Source organism: Amphiprion ocellaris, chromosome 16, assembly GCF_022539595.1.
Source record: "Amphiprion ocellaris isolate individual 3 ecotype Okinawa chromosome 16, ASM2253959v1, whole genome shotgun sequence".
In the NCBI taxonomy this organism is placed as follows: domain Eukaryota; kingdom Metazoa; phylum Chordata; class Actinopteri; family Pomacentridae; genus Amphiprion; species Amphiprion ocellaris.
In genome coordinates, this window is record NC_072781.1 from 21726531 (window position 1) to 21752336 (window position 25806).

Here is a 25806-nt window from a genome sequence, read left to right on the forward strand (position 1 = left end):
TCCTCCCTGCTCCCTCCCTCCCTTCCTCTGCTCTGTATGGGGATCATGCCTCACTCCTCCACAGCCCTCATGTCTGACAGCACAGAGGGAAGAAGAAGAGGAAGAAGAAGAAGAAGGAAACTGACCGGCAGACTGTTTTTCTGACTTTTTGTTTTTGACGCACCGTGGAACTTTGTCCATGTCACCAGCGAACCTGAGGCCAGGACACTCATCAGCCCGCAGCAAAGCTCTTTGCCTTTTCCACGGATTAATTTAACCATACCGGGATCCACTGTAAGTGCAACTAACCGTCTCTCTCCCCTGTACTGTCTCTCTCTTTCATTTCTCAGCTTGTGCGGCTGGAATCCATCCAGTGCGTTTTTAATGTGTGCGTAAAAGTTGCCAAAATACCCCCAGATGGAAAGGAGAGGTTTCAGTAACTGTCTGATGGGTGAAAATGTTCAACTTTCAATAATACAATCACCACTTCATTCTTGTGCAGAGTTGCAAGAACAAGGTTTCAGCGCTAAGAACAAGGGAAATATTAACTGCACGGGTTTAATTTCTGGTGCACATTTATGCGCAGATTCTGATGCTGATGAGAAGTGACCCATATGAAGTCTTCCTTTCAGACAGAGCGGCTCTGTAAGGCTGGGGCCTCGTTGATTTTGTTCCTTATATTATGTCGGTGTGTTTTGTTCACTATCACTTGTCAGAGTCGTCCCGGATCCAGACACTCTCCGTGTCTCCCTGTGCGAGGCCTGCAATTTGCGTGAATAAAGAGTTTTCTTCCGCAGCATTACACTGAATTATGGCGATTAGAAATCCGTTACAGTTTCTGCGAAATTTCGAAGCAGAGACGGACGTTGTAAAAAAAAATGTGGGAGGTCAAAAGTATTTGGGGATGTGGAGAAAATTGATAGGCGGCAGGTGGCTGCGGAGGCCACAGGAGACAAAAAAGTGAGCCGCGCACCTAAAAACCTCCAACACACACATCCAGCTCTACACTCACTGGTCCTCCCGTATTTTCACCCACACTGCAGACGACAATTGTTCAGAAAACACCGAGTTTATTAACGTTTTAAAATCACAAACGAAATCATCAACAATAACAATCAACAACAGCAATGGTGATGATAATAATTAAGTTTCCGTTTGCTTTCACTAGCTCACAGCCTTTACCAGCAAATGTATTTTTAATAGAGACTTTTAATCCTTTGTTAAATATGAAAATTGTTTTGTTTTGTTTTGGTTTTGTTTTCTTTTTTATCGGTGAAGGCCCGCTGTTAGAGCGAGGGTAATTCAGGGTTACACATGGGGCCTAATCTGCCACACTCGTTCCAAAAAAAAGGAAAAAAACCCCGAAGCATATTATAACTGTGTTGTGTTCAGCTTTATTTTAAAAATGCTGGCAGTAGAAAAAAGCGAAAGCATTGTTTTAAGACTTACACTACGACATTTATGACATTTACTAAATACTATTACTACTAATAAATAATAATAATAAGGACATATTATACAATGAGAATATATATATATATATATATATATATATATATATATATATATATATATATATATATATATATATATATATATATATATATTCGTAAATGACTGTTACTAACATATCTTTATATTAACATATCTAAATTCTAAATTTAATTTGGACCTTGAACCCAGATTTTGGTCTGAAAAAAACTTTCACAACTTTCCCATTCAATCAAAGTATATATCCTTCCACGTATCACCAGGTTAGACTTCCTCTGTAAGCTTTCAGTTTATTGCCTCTTTTGCATCTGTTGCCATGTCAGGACATATGAAAATGAGACGTGTTTAATCGAAATCACGTTAGGCCTCAAGGCACAATGGAAATATTTCTTTTCGTGGTTTTCACTCAACAAGGGCATCAGTCTGTTGGATTGAGGACTATAGAACATTATATCCTATAATATAATATTATAGCACATTATTTACTATAATATAATATTATAACACATTATATACTATGATATTAGAGCCCATTATATATACAATATAATTTTATAGCACATTATAAACTATAATATATTATAACACATTCTAAACTATAATATAATACTATAGCACATTATACCCTCTAATATAATGCTATAACACATTACATACTGCAATACAGTATTGTAGCACATTATATACTATAATATAGTATTATAGCACACTATATACTACAATATAATATTATACCACATTGCGTTCTATATTATTATATTATTGGACTATGTACTATAATATAATATTGCATCACATCATATCCTATAATATAAAACTATAGCACAATATAATAATATAATATTAGAGCACATTATCTAAGTTAAATACATCGCCATATATTTCATTTGAAATAACTCTATTATTTTTGTTTGTTATTGAGAAGACAGATTGCCCGTAACAGGTGGGAACTTCTATTTTTCCTGAACTCCCAAAATTATGATAAATCAATACTATAACAAGGCGATTAAAAGCGCTGCAGATGAACGGGATGTGCAGCCACAAATATGCATTTACAGACTTTCCAATTTCTATATTTTTCCTTCAAAACAAATAACTCCAAAAGTTACTTTAAACGCAATTAATGCTTCTAAGATTATCACAGAAAATGAAAACTGCATCTGTTATCAGAGTTAACAATAGTCTCACTTCATTGTGTTAAATTGCACCATTCCCCTGCTTATTTCTCTCAATGACACGATGCGGTATAAATTACAGGTGTTGTTTTACACTTGCAGACTGAGTCACATCAGTGAAATTTCTAATAGAATTTGGGTGTGGAAAGGCTCCGTGTTAATTACTGCTGAGGACTTGTATTGGTTGGAGCAGCCAATTATTTCTCAGTGATTCAGCTGCAGGACTGCCTCAGCTCCTCACTGCCTCAATCATATGCAAATGGTTGTTATAGGAGGGCAGAAATTAACATCTACAAACATTGGACTGAAATTCCATCTGCCGGCTCTTCGAGGAGGCCCTTAATAAGTTCTCAGACAGCAAAGTGACACACATCTTAATCAACTCTTAATCCCGGGAATTAATTCTTGACGCGTTTATGAATAATTCCCGGGCTAATGCCTGCAGTCCGTGGAAATGCAAGCAGTCTGCCGAGCGCACCGCCAGATGGACCCGACAATCTCCCGGAAAATGAGAGGATTTTTGGTTCATTTATTATTTTTTTATTATTATCACCAGATATATATTTTAATGAGATTGGTGTCAACGGGCGACTGCTTATGCAAAGCGCTGCAGCTTATGCAAACCGGAGACTCTCATCTCGCTGTTGATTTGCGTTCATTTGTGGACAGCAGCCCCCTGTCAGAGCAAACACACGGCGCCTTTCTAGCTGTGTTTTCACGCAGAGGGAGATCGTGGCTGTCTGGTGTGCCACAAGTGCCCCAGGAAATAGCCTGAGCCGCACCAAACGGGCTCGGGCTCGTTTGTGATGTGTTACCAGGAGGAAGGCAGCAGCAGCAGCAGCATCAACACACCAGTGATCAGTAGGACTGTCAGCTCCTCAGTCCCCAGCCTGCTTGTTAGCTCACTGATAGCTTGTTGGCTACTGAGCCCAGAAAGGGAGGGGGTGGGGGGGGGCTCTTGATTTTGGAAACATAATCATGTGGAACCCCTGATGAGTGTGTGTGTAGCCCGGGGTGGGGAGGGTAGAGGGGGTGTGTGGAGTGGGTGGTTGGGTACTGACACCTTGTTCTAGATAAAATGACTGGCTTGCATCACCTGCACTCCCCTCGTTGCCAAGCCAGCCGGCCTCTCAGCACCACATTGACACCAGGCCTTCTGTCCATCCATCACTGCCAGAGCAGATATAGTCCCCCGGACTGGCTCACATTCATATTTCTGACCAAAATACTGGACCTTGCTGATGCTAGACTTGGGCTGTGCACTCACAAAGAGACAGCCGTTGGTCCGTCAGGCTAGTACCCTGACTGAACTGTTCCAACAGCGACTTGGGACCTGCTTGTGGAGTACTTTTAACTATAAAACACAGAGAAACGGCCGAACACGCGTCTACAGCGAAGGTAAACAAGCATTAGATGGTCTGCTTTTTATTTTCAAAGAGTTAAATGTAGCTATAGGTTGCCTGGGCGTTGAGTTAATCTCTTGCTGCTTTATTTTCCTCTACATTTGTGTTCAATTATGGTACTTTCAAGAAAGAAAAAAGCTGTTTTGCCTCCATTTGAAATGAAAAGGTTTCACCTTTTGGGAAATAATTTAAAAAAAGAAAACACATCCTGCAGTAGAGGTGATAATACGGTGGTTGGTTATGTTTGCTAGATCAGTCATTTGGCCGTAACATTTGAGAGTGTCAGGTTCTGAACACAGAGCACGGCTCTGTCAGATAGCTGAAATGTCAGATTAGGGCTGTTTGAAAAGTGTCAACACAAAGTGAGACAAATAGAAGTATTTTTGTTCAAACAAGCCAATGGATGAAGGTCACAGTTTCTTGGTACCACAAAATAGACATAGATCAATTGCGGCCAATTATTCTGCTAAACAGAAAAACAAATGAAGCCATATTTGCGTGTTTATGAACAGGAGGAAAACTGATCTTTCTGACCCACAAGTCAACTTTAACCCACAAATCTATATCAGAGGGGTATTAATCCAAAGCCACAACACGGAGGCAGTGTGCTTACTGAGGTAATCTCTCCACTGGGAGACTTGACCTTATCCTCAGTCTTGCATCTTTTTTCCCAGGGATGCAGCAATGCCTCTGGCTGACTGCAGAATACCCATTTTCCTGTCTTCTAATCTTTTGTGAAATGCTGCGATCGTTCTCATGGATGCTCAACAAAAACCAGATGCAGGTCATTTCTTTGAAGACTCCAGCAAAGATTACTTGTGATGAGAAAAAAACGGGCATTTTAATGGTTGAGTCGTTGTTTGGCAAAAAAAAAAAAAAAAAGCCAGAAGATGTGTTCACCGATCAGATGTCACAGATCTTAACTGGTAATAAGGTGCTAAACCTTTAATCAGAACATGCAGGTTGGCTTTATCGTAGCATTATGCTGCTTTGTCAGTGACCGACACAATGTTAAGTAAGGGTCAGGGAGAGCTTGAAGGAAAACTCCAATGATTTTTGTCATAGTTAATTGTTAGTTTTGTGTTTTGCTGTGCCAAACTGAAATCACTGTAGTTAGTGAATGCAGCAGAATGTGACGCTGTGTGAGGACTGGCAGGGAACAAAGCAGCATCTGCTCAGGGAGGTTTAATATCCAGCTTTAGTGGATGATTGGGACGCAAAGTTGATTGGCCTTTTCTGGGCCTTTAAAAACCATCCATTTAACAATCAGTCTACTTAAATCATGTTGTTATAGAATTAATGTCACTTGAGTTTTTTTTCCTTGTGTGATGTAAAGTGGAAGTCTCTGCGATTTGTTTTTTACATAAAAGCACAAACTATGTCTGATAATTGTCATAGAATTGAAATTGGCATTTGGGATGCGCGATGTTCTGACACTTTACACTGAACAACTTCAGGTTCACTTATTGTGCTTAAACGTGAGCTTTTTTAAAAATCATAAATGAAAATGGAGATAATACTCTCTGCAGTATGGGTGTAAAGCAAAAAAAAAGGACAAATTTTATAACAGCAAGACAAATGATCCTGTCTAATGTTGGAGTCTTTACCGTCAAGCTCTGACTTTTGCATGAGTCTTCGCCAGATATACTGCATGCTGAAGGCATATAGAGGAATATATAAGACAAGTATAGGTACATATAGCTCTACATTTGTATGCAAATTATAGTCGACAGGTTTTGAAGGTTCATTTTGATAGGTAAGTTAATTTTAAAACACATACATAATAAAGGGATTTACTGTGAATTTGTCCATATTGTCAGCGCGTGAAACAATGCTATCACTGATACTTGTTATTGATCATATTAGTGCATCCCCTCTGGTTTCTAAGAGGGAGTTATGCTGTACAAGTAGAGCGGCCGATTAGACAAGTATAAAAGACACAATGATGTCCAAACCTGCCTTGAGGGGGGAAAAAGTCAATTCAGCAGCTTCAAAAGGTGACAGGAGTCTCAATCAGGAGTTCATACAATTTGTTATTGTTGGTGATGGGAGTGTGTGTGTGTGTGTGTGTGTGTGTGTGTGTGTGTGTGTGTGTGTGTGTGTGTGTGTGTGTGTGTGTGTGTGTGTGTGTGTGTGTGTGTGTGTGTCTGAGTCCATGGCTCGTTTTGAGGCTTCAGAGTTAACCCTGGCAGAAGTCACATGTGACTAGCACACAAAGGACTGGCATGGTGGCAAACAGACGCAGGGAAACACAGCTAGGGTGGGGGAGCTCTCTCTCTCTCTCTCTCTCTCTCTCTCTCTCTCTCTCTCTCTCTCTCTCTCTCTCTCTCTCTCTCTCTCCAGGGCAAGGAGAGGTGAGGAGAGGGGGGTGACAAATATGCCTTCCCCTGAAAATCTATATCTGCTCTTTCTAAGTATAAGGCTCGTAACCACAAAACTGAATAAAAACAGACACGGCTGCAACAATCCAAACAGGCAACAGTCCTGCTGGAAGGGAGGAGGGGTGTCACCTTTTTAAATCTTTGATGACATGGATTCACCGAATCTTAAAGCAGCCTTTAGACTCTGCTCTGAAGCTGTAAACTTTAGCTTTTACTTACTTATGTCCTTGGAATGCAAAATAAATAGAAAAGGGAGGTAGCAGCAAGCTGGGTTTATTTGGCCTACTTTACCCCCATTCATTCCTCTGTGTATACTACCGTTCCAAAGTTTAGGGTCACTTAGTTATGTCTGTATTTTTGAAAGAAAAGCAGTCTTTTTATTCCAATCAAGATAACATTCAAGAAATCAGAAATACAGTCTTGTTAATGTGGTAAATGTCTATTCTAGCTGGAAACGACTGATTTTTAATGGAATATCTACATAGGGGTACAGAGGCCCATCACTCCTGTGTTCTAATGGTACATTGTTGTTGTGGAGGTTTCAACTTGTCAATAAACACCATACAGTCAGGATCGTTGAAGAGACAGTCACTATGACATTAAGATATCAGAGCGGGAGTTTATACTCAACAAGCAACTTAGTTTCATGACCTCCAGTCCTTCTTTTCCACCCAAAAACAAGTCTCTGTACTTTTCCACTTTTATTATGTGACACAGCAATGCTTTTCCGTTATCTCTAATTCAATGAATTTCTACTAGATTGTGTTGAAAGGCTAATTGATGATTAGAAAACCCTTGTGCAATTATGTTAGTACATGAATAAAAGTGTGAGTTTTCATGGAAAACATGACTTTGTCTGAGTGACTCCAAGTGTATGTCTATATTTTCATTATCTCTTATGTCTAGTACTTAAGGCACTACCTTGGCATTAAGGGTATAATAATGAAGTGACTCGAGGACATGACGAGAACATTTTGGCAGGCTGTCAGCTGTCACTGAAAATTAGGATGCTTTTATCTGATCAAGCGCATAAAGTCATATTTTGACTTTATTCACGCTGAAGCCATACATCATCCCAAACCTCTGTCAGCTTGGACAGACCCCCCCAAGCATTTTCGAGGTGTTAACTGCTCTCAGATAAATCTATTTTTGGGGCTCCATTGAGCAACACTTCTACCCCTCTGGCTTGAATTTGGCTTGGAAATGTCATAGTGTATTTTACAGCAAGTGCCCGTGTAGCCCAGAATAGAGCCAATTCAGGGCAGCTCTCGTTATAGCTGCTTATGTCAGCCTCCTATAAAGGGGGATTGGTATGACAACCACAACCGGGGTGAATGGAAAGATCGAAGAGAAAATAGAAACAGAATGCGCCGACAAATTAAACAAATACACACAAACGCACATCAAACGGAGCCTGTATTGATTTAGATAAATGGACACTTTACCCTGATAGAGAAGAAAATCTGTCTCTGGAGGAAAAGAAGGAGGAGGCGGGGGTTCTTTAGTGACACAAAACGCAACACATGCTTAATCATTCTTAGGAAATGACTGTTTTTATTAATTTTGTTATAGATTTTGTTGTATTTGCATCATTGCCAGAATTACACCGTCTTTTTCTGCTTTTGTCTTTGAAGGAAATTGGTCGAAAGAATGTGTAGAGATAAAAAGTGGCAGAATTTTTTTTTCAAATACCTGACAGTGTTTGCAATAAATTGGATTATGACAGCTGGACAGGCAGGCCTTGAGGTGTTAAATGAATAAATTGAACTGAAAATGTTGTTTTGGAAAATAATAAATGTTATTAGCCCACTTTTTAAACTGAATCACAGTGGACTGTTCCTTTATAAGACTCAGAATATAGGATTTATACAAAATAATCTTCTACAATAAGAAATGCAGCATGGTGACAAAGCAGAGCAACTTCATCAACCACATGAAATATGACAAAAAAGACAACATGATGATGTGAACTCTCCAAAACACCTATATGATGTAGGCTATGTCACAGTTAGAATGAAGAGATGGAGGATAAAGTGATGAATCAACCAACAAATCAATGTATTTAATTTGCTCCTTTGTGGATGAGGACGTCACTGGGTGTCAGTGTTGGGAGGATGAAGGCTGACTTGTCTGTCTGTCTGTGCCTGTGTGTCTGTCTGCAGAGCCTGGTTATGGATTTTAACCTGCTGACGGACAGTGAGGCCCGCAGCCCTGCGCTGTCGCTCTCCGACTCCGGGACGCCGCAGCACGACCCGGGATGTAAAGGCCAGGACACCAGCGGTCAGTAGCTCCCTGCCTGCTGCAACCTGGATGTTACTGTGAAGCAGTGAAATGCACAGGAAATATTAAGAATTGTGAACAAATTGGGTGTCCAGATAGCACAGCTGGCTGAGCGGGCAACCCGTAATCAGGGGCTATAGTCCCAAATGCAGCGGCGTGAGTTCGACTCCAGCTCACGGCCCTTTGCTGCAGGTCTTCCACGCGTTCTACTCTCTACTAACCTGTCTAATAAAGTGAAAAAAGGAATTGCAAATAAACTCTGTGAAGGCACAAATTGCAATAACCCGTCTAATAATAATAGGGAGAAACGTGCATGTTTCATGCATTAATTCGCAAGCAAATCGGCCCCATGGGAAACATGTTATTATTTTGGGCGTTATTAACAGCTTTTGCCGCCTCCAGCCGATTAATAAAGTAGCAGATTTGCGGGATTTGGCTCGGAGCATTAATCACCGCAGGCCGAGCGTCCATCACAGATCGTGAAGTCGCGTCTCTCAGGCGGTGGCCTCTAATCAAATACATCTCGGTGTGGCTTTGAATAGGAAAATTAACTGCAAAAGAGCGAAACGTATTTCTCCCCAGAGCGTCCGAGTCGGCGTGATGTGCTACACTTTAAAACCCGAGAAACATCCGCGTTTAAGCGATCGATCTGATCAGGTGTCGGCTGTTTCCATTGATCAGTTTTTATTAATCAAAAATCAAGCGAACGAATTGTGATTTAAAGTCAAGTAGAAGGACGACATACAGCCGACTGTAATTAAACGTGTTTTGAAGCGGCCTTTAAGTGGTGATCATCAGATGATTCTGTTTAGTTGTCACATGGCTGAGATTTTGGTCACGTGATCGGCCATCGTGCGCGTATTAAACGGGATCATTCATAATTCAGTGAGAATCACGCTGAGATCACATGTGCTCCTCTGTGATCTGACGTGAGGATGATATGTAATAATCTGGATTCATTCCTCACGTCTCTGTTCCTCCATATGGTTCATTTTAACGCAGCATCAGTGTTTGCGTGTGTCTGTGCGTGCGTGCGTGTGTGTGTGTGTGTGTGTGTGTGTGTGTGTGTGTGTGCGTGTGTGTGTGTGTCTGCTGCAGTCTGTGTGCTTATATGTATGTAACCCAATCTAATCCAGTCCACATTGTCTTAGACACTCTATTTGAATGCTTTCAAGAATCTGCAGCTTCTTTAGTCTTAATTAAAAGCAAGAACCTTTCACTCTAACGGAGTCACAGCTTTATAGACCAATCTGATTCTAATCATAGAAGCCTTCTTGACAGAAATCCCTGTTTGTTTGCTTGTTTGTTTCTTTGTTTATTTTGCATTAATGAAAGACTTTACAACCCAATAAATATTGGAGGTGTGGGTTATTATAATTATTTAAAATGATGCCAATAGTCATTTTTACTTAACGACAGTATATCTAATTCACGTTTTGTGTCCTAAATATTTCTGTTACCATAAAATTTCAGCAACAAATTACACATCAAGCTCAAATGTGATTTCGAGAAACTTTAATCTTTTGTATCAAAATACAGCAAAACATACTTTTACTTATTACAATATATAGAAGATAGATAATAGCTGCAAACAGGCTTTTCAATTCACAGTAATTCACATTAATATTTGAACTCATGAGTTATATACTGTGCATATGTTTGAACTTTTATAATTTCTGTGTATGTGGTCATACTGATGGTTGTTAGTGTTCTGTCGGGTTTGTGGATTGTCTCCGTGTGAACATGCTGCTGTTACAAGTAATATCCTGTAAAGGATCAATAAAATATTATTCTGTTCTATTTAACTAAAACCTCCCACATACAAACACCTATTGATAGGTACCTTGTAAGCTAATTTTAATATTTTGAAATTATTATGTTCTAGGCTACATTCAGAATAAATAAAGGCTCATCATTTAGGATTTCTCGAACACAATTTTATTTCCAGCACTCTGAGAAATTAAATGTACACATTTAACTTCATTTGCACACTCACAGAGATCTTCTGTATTCTAGTTACATTTTGTCATTAATAGTAGGCTTTTATTTATTTTCCTAAAAAGCAAACTCCTGACGTTAGTCTTCAAACAATTCTGGCCACAGTCTTTTGTGATCAACTCCAGTAAATAGACACATCCCGGTCCTTTAAGAATGAATATGATTGTAAAATGGTCGTTCTGATACAAGACAATGCTCATTTGAATGTTTTCTGCCGTGTTTTCCCTCTGAATAATACTCGTTGAACAGTAGTTCTATATCGTCCCCTGGGGTTTTCTTTTCTTTTTTTTTTATGTTTATTTGTTTGTTTTTAGAGAAATTAGCATGACAATGCATTTCAACGTTCACTCTTTTGTCCTTTACAATGAACACAAAATACAACCTTAGATCAGTTCTTCTGAAGAAATTTATGGGTGCCACACCTTACTGCACCACGCTGACGCCTATGCTCCAGGCACAGAATCACGACTCGATTGTATTCTATTACAACAAACTTTCTCTTTGAAAAAACAACAAAAAGCCGCCGCTCCTGTAAAACCTGACTTTACCCCTCACCGTGGCTGATTGCTTTTGAAAGCTCTGAGTCAGACAAAGCAACAGATAGTCTGGTCAACATTTCGTTTTGATTTGCAGCTTTTGATGTGTGAATATATTCTGACCTTTGTTGTTTTTTTTTTTTTCCCAGACTTTGAAAAGTGATTTGGTTAAAAGCCTCTTGAAGTTGTTTTCCAGATTAAAGCCCTCTGAGATGCTGACCTGGAACAACTCTGTCATGTCGGCCTATTATCACTCAGATTGCTCCTATTGTTTGTTGGCGCGTCACTCTAAAAAAGGCTGCCCTTTCCTTTGTATTGTGTTATAGACTTTGGCCTTAAGTGACAGCTTACCCAGTGTCAGTTTACTGCCAGATAACAGCTTCGGCCTGGCCCTTATTGGTTTTGCCGGTGGCCCTGTGGAGCCTCTTTTTAAACCCTGCTGATCATTTCGAACTGCTCCCAGAGAGCTAAGCCCTCACCAAACACAGCCCAACCTGCCCCAGTCACAAAAGCCTGATCCACAGGATTAACTGGCCAACTAATTTCACTTCTTTCTGTGAGGTCCTCAAATTGCAGGAGTCAGATCTGGCAGAGTGGAGCCCTGGCAGACATAACATGGATGTGTGGTCCTTTAAACTCACTGCGCTGGGAGGCCAAATGCAATCACTCACTGCTCCTGCACATCTTTGGACGTAATGCAGTCATTCTCTCCTGGCAGCGTCACACTCGTGCTTGTCATTTTCCAGCCTGTGGTATGGAGGGATTTCAGATGACGTTTCATCTCACAGTATTATCCAGTCAGTTTCAGCCGGGATTGGATAGTACTGATTCATTCCCTACTGCAAGGTGTCAGAATACTAATCTGTCTCATGTAAAGGATGCGTTAGCTCACATTCTCAATTTTACAAGGAAGACAATACTATTAATCACAGCAAAAAAACAAAACAAAACATGACCATTCAGACAATGCAGCTGTATTTCATAATACATTTCCATTTACAATTGGCAGATATATTTCCTTTGGTTTAAATGGGTTAGTTTTGTTATTGAGCTTTTTGCACTTCTTTCAAGGGGAATTACCACAACAAGCACAAACTCCATCTAACTATATGCTGAAAGTACATAGAATAGAATAGAATAGAATAGAATAGAATAGAATAGAATAGAATAGAATAGAATAGAATAGAATAGAATAGAATAGAATAGCTTTATTGTCATCAAACATGGGGGCGTGATGAAAATATAAATAGCTGCCAGTGGACGGTGCATTGATAACAAGCTAAATTAACATCAACAAATAATAAAATCAAATGCACAAATAAAATAAGACTATATGAAGAATTACAATATATGACAAAGACGCAAGATATATACAGTATAGTGCATGAGGTAAACGAAATCAAATAAAAAACAATAAAATAAACTGGGCTGGAGAAACAACATTGGAACCATTAAAAGTGACACTGCGTTACTGTTTTGACGTTAAGTACATATATAAGGAATTGTTTCCAATTGATTCTGTTTTATACTTACGTTACAATTCAGAGTGCTATTTTACTACATTTATTGAACAACAGCATTTACGACACAAACACAGTGAATTACTAAATAAATAAACAAGTATAAAATGTATTTATAGAGGCAAAAAAATATATAAAACCAACCACAATATTCAATATTTTTCCTTACACATTAATTAATATATCAGCAATATTAATCCAATAATGTAATATACAATAGCAATAATATATAATACTTCCTTATTATAGGTAAGGACTTCAGATTGTAAATTATGTTTTTTACATCTTTCTAAAGGGAACGTTCTGATTGCTTTCTCTATCACTGTAGATAAACATGAAAACAGGTAGAACTGTTTCTATTTTCCTTACATTTAACAGTGATTCCCATACTGTAATCCTTCAAACCATTATTGTAAAAGTGTCCCAGTGATTTTAATAGCACAAGATGTTTTATTTAGTTTCAAGATAATATTATGGCTGACTCCTGTTAATGATGAGTGATGATAGAAAATACCAGTTTGTGTTATTTAGTAATATTCCATCATAGCTGAACTATAAGGATTCACCTATGATAGAGCTCTTTTTATAGTCAGTAGATAATTTCAATGTTAAGTGTGCAAAATAACACTTATTTACTTGCTCTCTCTCAAATAGAAACAAAAATCCCAAAGTGTTGAGTTTACGATCAGAGCAAAATATCCACATATGAGAAGCTGCAACCAGAATACATTAAACAATGAATCACTTTGTTTTCTTGTTGCCAATTTACCATCAGTAATCATTTAATTGTTTAAACTCTGGATCTCTGCTTGGCTTCTGGGTACATGAGAAAACAATGAAATCGATGTATAGTATGTGCCAGTAGCTAATTTAGTTGGTGGTAAATTTATTGCTTCCAAACTGTTTATTAATAATTCTCCATGTGTAGGGGGGACTTCAGGTAACAGCAGCATTATCATGTAATCATCGTGGTTTATACTGTGATTACATGGTGTATACTATATAAGAAATAGAGTTGTGCTTAAACAAGTTATATATGTGACAGAATTAAAATATTGACAAGTACATAAGAGCAGTTATAAGTCTCCAGCTCATTGTTTTTGCAATTATTCATTCATAGATGAAATGTAAACCATTCTTTACAATAAGTAAGTCTTTATGCTCAGCTACTGATTTGTATATTTCTGGCAGTGAATGCGTTTCTACAAATATAATGTATGCTTCCTTTCAAAAGTTGGGGTCACTCAGACAATTTCATGTTTTCCATGAAAACTCAAACTTTTATTCACAACGTAAAAGTGTGAACATAACAGCACAAGGGTTTTCTAATCATCAATTAGCCTTTCAACACCATTAGCTAACACAATGTAGCATTAGAACACAGGAGTGATGGTTGCTGGAAATGTTCCTCTGTACCCCTATGGAGATATTCCATTAAAAAGCTGTTTCCAGCTAAAATAGTCATACAGTCTAGACATTAACAATGTCTAGACTGTATATCTGATTCCTTTAATATTATCTTCATTGAAAAAACTGCCTTTCTTTCAAAAATAAGGACAGTTCTAAGTGACGACAAACTTTTGAACGGAAGTGTACCTCTATCTTCAAATGACCCAGTGCTGCACTGATAACAGGGTTTCTTGGTTTCACTGCTTTTCCACAGACTTGTGTTACTCCCAGATGTGTTTGTGAAGAGCATAATTCAATAAATCTTCAGGTGTAAAATATTCCAGCCAGCATTTGTAACTTCTCAAGGATACATTTTTCATAAACCCTAAAAACTCTAAAACATTTTTAACTGCAGTACATTCATGTTGTAAAAATATTGGAATACATATGTATGATTAATAGACTTATAATGTACTGTAGACTCTAGTTCGTTCTGACACAAAAAAGGAAATAAATCTAAACTCAGTCAGTTTAGTAGCTTCTTCCTAAGCTTTTAAATGCGTGTCATGTCTTCATCAATAGATGGACATTGCTTGTTTTTATGAAGTTTAGCACCTAATTATGGAAACTACAGTCATTATATTTTGTTCTGTCTTGTTTTGTTTAACCACTCCTTGAAGGTCAAGAATGAACTTTCACGCTCAATTGTTTTGTTGTAATTGGTTAGTCCTGTCATCACTTCACGTATCACCGATCTTCCTAGAGTCCTGACAAAAACTGCCTTCTTTCGGTGTGTCTGCAGACACAGAGAAGTCCCACCAGAACCAACTGGATGAGTCCAGCACTGAGGATGGGTCTCTGAAGAAGAAGCAGCGGCGGCAGAGAACTCACTTCACCAGCCAGCAGCTCCAGGAGCTGGAGGCCACCTTCCAGAGGAACCGTTATCCTGACATGAGCACCAGGGAAGAGATCGCTGTGTGGACCAATCTCACTGAGGCACGGGTCAGGGTGGGTACACAAGCTCTACTGTGGTATCCCTGGAAGACAGAACCCTGTTTTAATACTAGCATCTGTTTTTAGGGGTGTGGTCTGGGTGAAGATGTGCCATGCATAACTTTTATTCATGTGCATGAAGGCAGGGGACACCCTGGACAGGTCACTGGTCTATCACAGGGCTACACATAGAGACAAACAATCACACTCACATTCACACCTACGGACAATTTAGAGTTACCAATTAACCTCAGCATGTTTTTGGACTGTGGGAGGAAGCTGGAGTACCTGGAGAAAACCCACTCATGCACAGGGAGAACATGCAGACTCCATGCAGAAAGTCCCCGGGAAGGCAGGGACGCAAACCGGGGATCTTCTAGCTCCAAGGCACAGTGCTAACCACCAAGCCACTGTGCAACCCCCACTGAAAATCATGACATTAAAAACAAAAAAAAAGGGCCACAATCTTCTCTCTTTTCCACTGAAAACATGACTTATTTGTAGAGAACAAACCATCTCCCTAAGGAGTTAACGTTCAACCCTCCTATTAGGTTCATTTCTCAGGAACAACAATGATGTTCCTGGGTCAATTAATTATCCAAAAATGTCAGGAACCAAAAAATCTCGATAAACATTGTTGATATTTCATTACTAACTCCATTACTTGCCATTTCTATCAATATTTGCAAATATGTGAACTTTCATTTTGTATGATGATTACACTTATTAAGCCAAGCAGAATAAGTTTCATACCAAAAAAATACTTGTAACAACTTTTGTGGGGATTTTTTGACTCTAAAATGTGTCCATTTGACCCACAGCATAACAGGAGGGTTAAGTATTAATGCATTATATCTTTGAGTCACCCTCAAACTTTAAATTTTTCGACATCTGGTAAGGTTGTGTTCACATAGACAAACAACATATGGCTGGAGTTGTACCAAGCTCAGGTTCATCCACACCATTCAGAACAATAGCCAGTCACACACTCTTAATTCCTGGTAAATTATTATGTAAAATTCTACTGATTATGTCTCTATCATTGGGACAGATGATAGAATAGTTGTCACTGTGTTATGTTATAATGTCCCATGTGGGAGTATTACTAACCTCTGTGCCGGGTTTTGTTTGTATTTAATCTGTTACTCCAACTTGACTTATTGGATGGATTTTCATGTTCTCACTGAAAATCCATCCTCAATCAATGAAAGTGCCTACACTGTTTTAACACAGCACTGTTTTTAGTCTCAATCCCACTAAGTTCTATTAATGTGCAAATGTTTCCATGTCGTTAGTTCTTTTAAACACCATTGAAATGTGGGCAGTAATTAACTTTGAATCTGGACAAAACCCTTCAATTGAACTTGCCTTACTCTCTTTTTTCCGGGTATCTTAAACACGTAGTGAGTGAGTGACATTTATTTTGCTCTTGCACAGCTGTTTCTAAGGCTCAGAATCAGTATTCATGTTCAAGTTTAAAGCTGTTATAGAATTAATAAGATTATGTTTTATGTCTACCAGATTAATAAGTGAGCAAATCAAATAAAAAAATGGAGATATGTCAATATTAGATTTACAGCTGGTTCCTAAGATGCTAACAATGGAGAGAGACTGCAGGGGAAATACACTACCATTCCAAAAGTTTGAGGTCAATCAGGCAATTTCATGTTTTCCTTGAAAACTCACACTTTCATTCATGTGCTAACATAATTGTACACAGTTTTTGTAATCATCAATTAGCCTTTCAACACCATTAGCTAACACAATGTAGCATTAGAACACAGGAGTGATGGTTGCTGGAAATGTTCCTCTGTACCCCTATGGAGATATTCCATTAAAAATCAGCCATTTCCAGCTAGAATAGTCATTTACTACATTAACAATGTCGAGACTGTATTTATGTTTAATTTAATGCTATCTTCATTGAAAAACTGCTTTTCTTTCAAAAATAATGACATTAGTGACCCAACACTATTGACTGGTACTGTATATAAACCTTAAATGGATTAAAAAAAAACCTTAAATGTCAATGTAGCAGCCGCACCAACCATTTTGGTCACTGTAGCTATATGGAGCAGGAGGGCACACATTCTGATAGATGAAAATACAATCGCTTGTCCGCCTGACAAGTAATGGATCAAATTAATGTTGGCCAGATGAAAGGTCACATAGCACACAGTCTTGGTTGTTATTTTGAAAGGACAACCAACTACACATTGTCTTGCTCTTAATATCCATCAATGGCTCTTCTAAATCCCTGCATGCAGACAGATTCCTACATGCCCCAGATACTTGACCTGTCAGCCTGATTCATTTGATTTTTTTTAGGAAGCTGATGTTAATCATCAAAGTTGCAAAATATATTGATAAAACTTCAAGGATTGTGGACAAAGTGTTGACTCACTGTGAAGACCCCTGATGCTAATGTCTTATTTGCTTGCTACATGACTTTTCTCAACATTATGTACTGCAACATTCAAAATATGCCACAAAAATAGCTGATAGGCTTTACACGTTTCAGTCTATAGCCCAGGTGGCAACTATACTTAAGCACAATAGTGCTTTGAGCTAAGTGCTAACATCAGAAATACACCTTAGCAGTTAAAATGCTAACATGCTGATATATAGCAGGTAAGGTTGGAAAAAGCAGTCAACTGCCCAGGGGCTCTGAAAGACTGATCCATTCCCACTGGTTTTAGCAATTTAATTAGATACAGGTTTGGTTGCTAGACTTAATGGGAACTTGATGTCGGCAGGGTTCATTTTCAGAGGCCAGTAGGTGGAAGTTCAGTAGAACTACACCATAATTTTCTGTCCAGGAGTTCCTCTGAAGGTTAATCTGGGCATTAGCACAGCTGAAGGTGACAGGAATGTCATGATGTGAAGACAACATGTCTAAATATTGGACAGTCAGTTCCAATCCAATGATGCTGTTAGAAAAGAGTTCATCCATTGTATGGCCATGCATTCATCAGTTGTCAAGATATTTAGGTTTGACCAAAAAGATTTAAAGGTTAAGATGAAAGAAGAAAAGATAGTAAAATCAGTAAAGTAGACTGTATTATTTAGAAATGGTAAAGAACTGCAGCAAACTTCTGAAATATATGTTTTTGCTCATTTTAAAGCCAAACTTGTTTCCGAAACAATAGTTGGTAACAAACCTGTTTCTGATTGTGAGAATCAGAAACAGGTACATATCTCTACATGTCTCTACAAAATGTCATAGAAATCTAATAATAGTAATTATTGAACTGTTTAAGTCTGGGTCATTAAGCCCTTAACATTGTTTGTTCTGCATTAGAACATTATTTAAGTTGGATTCCAAAAGAGAGTTGACTAATAAAAAGGGCCATGATTCTGAAAATCCATAATAGAAAACATAGTAATAGTAAATATATTTTTACGCATTTTAAAGTTGGCTGCATGGTGGTGTATTCCCACAGTACACTGAGGTCATCAAGCATGCTTTGAGTGCCTGTGTTTTATCTATATTTTCTCCATTAGAAACTCTGAATGTTAAATTTTCAAAGCACTCAGGAATAATTTTAAAGCTATTCTCATTTTCAAGTCAGCCACGGACAGAAAATGCTCACTGGATCCACCACTGTCATTAATCTTTGACTGCTTGATTTAAATTTACATCAAATATACACTACTGTTCAAAAGTTTGGAATCACCCAGACAATTTCATGTTTTCCATGAAAACTCACATTTTTATTCATGTTCTAGCATAATTGCACAAGGGTTTCATAATCATCAATGAGCCTTTCAACATCATTCGCTACCACAATGTAGCATTAGAACACAGGAGTGATGGTTGCTGGAAATGTTCCTCTGTAAAAACTGATTCCTTTAAATAATAAGCGCATTTCTAAGTGACCCCAGACTTATGAACTGTGGTGTATATTTCACTGCTTTTTAGAGAAAGCATTTTAATCTCCTTTTCCTGCAATTGCTTAACTATTTCACAGAATACATACAAAAGTGGCTGCAGATGAGAACAACCTTGACGTCCGACCTCTTTCACAAATTTTCAAACGGCATTCCCTCTGAGTCACAGCAAAGATTGGGTAGCTTCTGTCCTTCGGTGGGGGTTTTCCCCACTGTCACTGAGTGGGATGGAAAACTCAGAGTCATACACTTTATACTTATATTAATGAGTCAACAGCATTCTGTTACTATAATAACAGAGGATTGGGTTATACACAGCATGGAAGCCAAGCAGGCAGGGAGACAACTGAGCATCAACACAAAAAGGCCTGTAAAAGTGTTACGAGGATTAAAGAGATAAAACATCTGATATCAATTTACTTTAATGTAACACTCGAGTGTTAACAGTTCACCATGAGGCCTCTGTCACATATTGCATTTCTACCATTTTGTACCCAGTTTAGAGCAAAAGTTTGTCCAGAACTTTACCCACAGAGAAACTTGGTTCAGTTTTCATTTCTAAAAATCCTCAATTTAGATTTTCCACTAAAGCTTTAATCCAACTCATATCCTCCAAATATAGGACCATAAAATGACAAATGTGAAGATTGCCCTTTCCTGACATTTCTTTCATTAGGATCTCACTATTCAAATAAGTGAATGATTAGTTTTAATAAGCCTTGCCTAATATGACTGTTTGATGATACACTTCAACTTACTTTCTGGGATCATTGTGTCTTTCAAAAATTCTGGATACATATGCACACAATATTACTGAAAGTATTGAAGAGAGGTTAGGTTACTTTGACTGAATGTGCTTAAGAATTACATATTATTGACTCCTGACAGTTTTTGAAGAAAAAGTCATTTTAAAATAATTTTCTCTGTCATCCTATTTTTTCCTTGTTCGCAAAAATAAAATTAATTTAAATTGCAAGTGTGCTGTGAAACAACTTTCTATCTAAGACCCTGTAGCAGCTTCTAATGGTGTGTGTGTGTGTGTGTGTGTGTGTGTGTGTGTGTGTGTGTGTGTGTGTGTGTGTGTGTGTGTGTGTGTGTGAGTCACCGCAATTGCAGTTTAATCATTTCAACTTCAAAAGACGTACTGATGGTTATCATCAATGATAGACAAAACTTTATAAACCACAATCAAAATCTCAGTGCTTTCCTCACTGATTTTAGGTGGAGGAAGGTCATGTGCCATCACACCAACCCATTAGCTGAATTTTGAGTTTTGAATTATTCATATTTATTTTAATATTTAAATGACAAATTAACTGCACTTTTTCTAAGACTAGTGTACAAACGTTGTACAGCTTTTTGCCTCTTGTTAACACACGTTCTCACACAGTCTGTTAACATGTAAGGCACTGGCCTGTAATTGACCGCAACTTAGGGTTCAGTGAACTGACCGATCATTCACCAGAGCCACAGCTGTTCACGAGGGTGTATCAGAATTCAGAGAGGGTTAAACCAATACAGTACTGACTCAAATTATTTTCCCCTTTCCCTAGGTATGGTTCAAGAACCGACGTGCCAAGTGGAGAAAGCGGGAGAGGAACCAGCAGGCAGAGTTATGCAAAAATGGCTTTGGTGCCCAGTTCAATGGACTTATGCAGCCCTACGATGACATGTACACAGGATACTCCTACAACAATTGGGCAACCAAGAGCCTGGCAAGCAGCCCACTCTCCGCTAAGAGCTTTCCATTCTTTAACTCAATGAATGTAAGCCCCTTGTCATCCCAGCCCATGTTCTCCCCCCCTAGCTCCATCCCTTCCATGAACATGGCCTCTAGCATGGTGCCCTCAGCAGTTGCTGGAGTTCCCGCTACTGGGCTCAACAACCTGGGCAACCTGAACAACCTCAACAGCCCCACGGCGCTCAACTCGGTAGCAGTGACTGCTGCCACTTGCCCATACGCCACCACAGCCAGTCCCTACATGTACAGAGACACCTGCAACTCCAGCCTGGCCAGCCTGCGGCTGAAGGCCAAGCAACACACTAACTTCGCTTACCCAGCAGTGCAGAACCCCGTGTCCAACCTGAACCCCTGCCAATATGCTGTGGACCGGCCGGTATGAAGAAGAAGCACCAACTGTGACCCCTGATCCCCCTGACCAGCTGTAAGTCCACTGTTTCTCCATTTCACATCTCGTCAGTTCCATCTCAATCTGCCAGATGTGCAGCAGACTGGCAGTTTGTGTTTTGATGGTACACAATGAGAATAATCTTCAAAACTGACACAACAAATAGACGTGCTGAGATGGACCACTGCATTTCAAAGGAATTCTCTTCAGTTTGTGAGACTTTGTCGCTGAACTGACCAACTGCTTCGAAGGATTTCTAAAAATGATTATCCATTATGATTTTTTTCCTTCTTTTAAACTGCATGATTAGAGTAGAAACCAAAGGTAAATAAAATACGGATGCTTCAACTGGACTGGTGGTCAACATCTTGGCCCAAAAACATCAAATGCGATCTTTGCTACTGTTGCAGGAAAAGGGACCTGTGGTTTCAAATGGAGGATGTATATAATGAACTTTTTTCTGTTTTGTATGTGGCAAAAATATATGAAAACGTAGTACTTTAAAGATGAGATAAGCATGTTCTTCAAAAGTAAAGGCCCTAGGTTGATGGACTACGAGCACATCTTTTAGGAACTTTAAACTTTGTTGTGAATTTCTCTCCCCTTAGAAGGTTATAGGTCAAAGGTTGACACGGTGGGTGAATGGAGGGCATCCCTGAAAGTCAACACAACCTCAAGCTTTTAAAGATAAAAACAGCAATTCAAACAGAGAAATACCAGAATAGCAACAAGATTTTTTCAAGTAAAACTCTAAAAAAGCCATTGAATATATAGATTTGTGTGGTGTTATACAAAGGGAGTCCATGACTGTAAAAAATGTATGTAAGAGTGCAGTTGTTAAAACAAAAAAAACAAGCTTTTTTCCTGGTGTAGCCTGCTTTGTCTCATTAAAGAACCAATTAAAGGATCTGTTTCTATCAACTACTGTGGACTTTTACATGGAACAGAACAGCACACATCCCTCCATATCACTGATCTATAACCTGTCACAGTTCTTTGACATATGGACCAAAACACGATGTTCTCACAACTATGAGCACAACACCATGGAAACCCAGACTCACTTCCATGGCAACACTTACGCAACAAAAAGAGAGAGTATACGCTGGAGCAGAGAGAGGTGGGGAGGGGGTTATAGATGTTCCCGATGGTGGCTCACTGATATGTTTGACCTACACTCTGAGTGGTAACCGCAGGCTATCCAGTAACACAGCAGGAATTCACAGAGGTCAGGGCTGAAGCAGTGCCAGGATTACATAAAGGCTTTAAGGAGCGAGGTGTCCCAACAACCTACAAATGAGGGGTTAGCAGTCCATCAATCTCCATCAGTCTCTGTAACTGTTTATTGGTCTGACATTTTAAAACTTTTCTTTTTCTTCTTTATTCAGATTTCTAGAGAAATTCTACAAAGTAACATTTTTAAAGTGACATAGCTTATCTGTCTCGTCAGGACAGTGGAAATGTCTCTACCCTTTGATTTGATACTGTCACACAAATTTAACAACATAAAATATCCTCATTTAAAGAGAGTATTTAAAAGGAGAGGAAAAGGAGAATGAAAACACTGTAATAACTTTAAATCCCAAATTAAACTTCGACACCAAAAAAACGACACTTTTCTGAAATAGCACCAAAAAAGCTATGATTTTTAGAATCAGGCTGTAAAACCATGGAAACTGAAGTTCCAGCTCCATCAATGGAGTAACCTAATAGTCAAGTCAAGATCCACTGAGTAACTTTTTTCCAGAGATTTCAACCACATTTTCCTTTTTTAAAAATTGGCAAATGGACTCCGAGAAAGTAAGAAGAGAGTTCATTTTGTTTCGTTGAAATAATGGGATTGGGAAAAGGCACAGAATGAAATGTAGAAGAGTACATTTGTCAAACCATTTTCATCAATTAATGTGGAATTTAAAATAGATTTAAAAGACCAGACATTCCTGCTGCAGTCTTGTAAAATTTCCTGGATTATGTGAGTGGAGGTATCTGGTGTATTGATGTCTGTAACCCAGCAATATAGTGTTAGATTCTGTGCATTCTGTCTAAGCCAACTAACTGGAAACAGCACATTGTACTGCCCTAGAAAGCCAAAATGCAGCAATATTTGGTCAAAATTAAGTTCTGTCATTCCAGAGAATCATTTAGCAGGCATTTAGCTAGTCAGAATGTTTAGCTAGCTAGCTATGCTAATTTGCATATTTAAATAGTAACCATGTGCCATATAGAGGCAGGACACACAGGCATATTGTCATGTGTTTTCCATTTGCCAGGACTGGGTATGAACGCTAGATTTCATTTTCAGAGCACACTTAGAATGGAGAGCTAATGAGCACTGAGGGGATATTTGATGAATGTGACAAAAAAATTACATTAGAATCATTTTAAAAACTTAATTTTTATAGTTGCCATTGTTATCTTGCCATAAAAAAATTGCAACTAAACTGAAAATTTGGAAAAGCATTATAACTACAACTAGATAACTGGGGGAAAAAAGTAAGGCTGACAGTTAGCCTTAACCATAGGTAAAGCGAATATCATTTCCATTTCCATTTTCCGAATTTTTCACTTTGTTGACAGGACAATTAAAATTCCATTTTGACCACAAGAATTTTTTGATACCACATAAATTTGGCTAAAGCTGAATCTCAAATTGTAATAGTCAAAAAAATGAGATGTTAGCAGAGCTTAGCTTAGCTTGGAAGTGGGACTTATTGGCCCTACCGCCTTTGACTCTAGTAGCATTCACACTTGTAGTTACGCACTTTGAAATGAAGTTGGCCTACTAAACACTAATTTATTAATTTGTTCATTTATTACAACAGTGAAAGTTGAAGAAAAATCACAGGCACAGTTTGCTTTGTTAAAATAATAGTTCAATATTTCCTAGAAAGGTAGGCTAAATGGTAGAAATACAGGTAAGATATAAAAGGTTATAGGACTTCTGTTACACAGTTTGTCTAAGAGCCTTTAAGTAGCAACCCCCCTTTTTCTCAACTTCACTGTTCTCATTACTCTCTACCTTAAAACAACACTATAAAGATTTTTACCGAGGTTAGAAAAGATGGCATACTGCACTAACCAGCTGATGCCAGTTAACCACAAACACTCTTTTTAAAATGATAAAATTGTATTATTTCCTGGATTTTGAGAATACAAAGTTTTCATCGAATAGTTTGATAATGTTGATCCATGCATGTGTAGAGTCTCATTAAGGTTTTATAGACAGATCACTGAGAGGGAGAGAGAGAGAGATCAAACATATTTTAATTTAAGATAATCGTAACCCAAAAACATACAAAATGCAATTTTTAAATGATAATTTTATTTTTTGAAGGAAAAATGCTATCTGGCCCATCTTTCCCTATGTAAAAAAATAATTGTCCCCTTAGCTACCAGTCTTGCAAACGACAAAATTCATTTGGTAATTGGGTTCAGTCTCACCAGCCAGATGAAAATATAATTCCTGCAAGGCTAGCTGAATCTAAACATGACTAAATAGAACCTGTATGGCATTGTGAAGCAGCTAAAGGGTCTCAAAAAGTAGTACACGATGCTACATTCTAAAGAGATTCAAGAACAGACAATAAAACAAAGTCACTGACATTGATCACTCTGGAAAGTGTTGCAAAGCCATTGCCAAGGCTCTGGCACTCCAGAGAACCACAGTGAGAGACATTATCCACACATGGAGAAAACATGGAACAGTGGTGAACCTTCCTAGGAGTGGCCAGTCTACCAACATTTCTTTAAGAGCACGCTGATATCTAATCAAGGAGTCAACAAACAAACCCAGATGAACATCAAAAGGTCTGCAGACCTCACTGGATTCAGTTGAAGTCTGTCTTCATGGTTCCACAATAAGGAAGACTCTGGGAGAACATGGATCCATGGGAGAGTTGCAAGGCACAAACCACTACTGACCAAAAAGAACATAAAGGTTCATCTGGCATTTGGAAAAAAAAATATCTGGATGAGCCCCAAGGCTTTTAGGATAACATCCTGTAGACTGAAGAGTCAAAGATGGAACTTTCTGGAAGACATCTGTCCCGTTACATCTGGTGTAAAGCTAATACTGCATTTCTCAAGAAAAACATGATACCAGCAGTGAAACATGGTGGTGGTAGTGTGATTTTTTGGGGCTGCTTTGCTTCCACAGGACCTGGATGACTTGTCAGAATTGATGGAGCCATGAATTCTACAATTCTACAATTTCATTTAGCAGACGCTTTTATCCAAAGTGACGTACAAATCCTCTTGGAGACTGTCCACCAATCAGTTCATGACCTAAAGCTCAACACAAATGGTTTATTCAATATGACAATGACCCAAAGCACACAAACAAATCCACCTCTGACTGGCTCAAAAAGAACAAAATTAAGGGTCTGGAGTGGCAGAGTTAAAGTCTGGACTCGAATCCCATTGAGATGCTGTGGCAAGACCTTAAAAGGACAGTTCATGCTCAACAGCCATCTAATGTATCCAAATTAAAACTATTCTGCAGAGAAGAATGGGCTAAAACTCTTCCATGGAGATGTAAAAGACTGATCGCAAGCTGTAACAAACATTTAACTGCAGTTGCTGCTGCCAAGGCACCGAGCAATTATTAGGTTTAGGGGGACAATTACTTTTTTACGGGGTGAC

General features: G+C 38.6%; 1 protein-coding gene across 2 annotated transcripts; it reads left to right on the forward strand.

Moving 5' to 3' along the window:
* pitx3 (paired-like homeodomain 3) lies at positions 1-22086 on the forward strand. Of its 2 annotated transcripts, none has more exons than XM_023296392.3 (4): positions 1-273; positions 8592-8709; positions 14955-15160; positions 20590-22086. In XM_023296392.3, the coding sequence occupies exons 2-4, from the start codon at positions 8601-8603 to the stop codon at positions 21157-21159; spliced, it is 885 nt and encodes a 294-aa protein (XP_023152160.1). In that variant the 5' UTR covers positions 1-273; positions 8592-8600; the 3' UTR covers positions 21160-22086. The 2 variants fall into 2 exon arrangements, with proteins under 2 accessions (XP_023152160.1, XP_054874224.1); XM_055018249.1 differs by lacking the exon at positions 1-273 and adding an exon at positions 3894-4043.
* The last annotated feature ends 3720 nt before the right edge of the window (positions 22087-25806 follow it).

What these genes read in the sequence shown, in the direction of transcription:
- pitx3 (XM_023296392.3), top strand. Translation starts at nt 8,601, where the DNA reads ATGGATTTTAACCTGCTGACGGACAGTGAGGCCCGCAGCCCTGCGCTG. An exon ending in TAAAGGCCAGGACACCAGCG is followed by an intron (nt 8,710 to 14,954) that starts GTCAGTAGCTCC and finishes GTGTGTCTGCAG; the next exon opens with ACACAGAGAAGTCCCACCAG. An exon ending in TCACTGAGGCACGGGTCAGG is followed by an intron (nt 15,161 to 20,589) that starts GTGGGTACACAA and finishes CCCTTTCCCTAG; the next exon opens with GTATGGTTCAAGAACCGACG.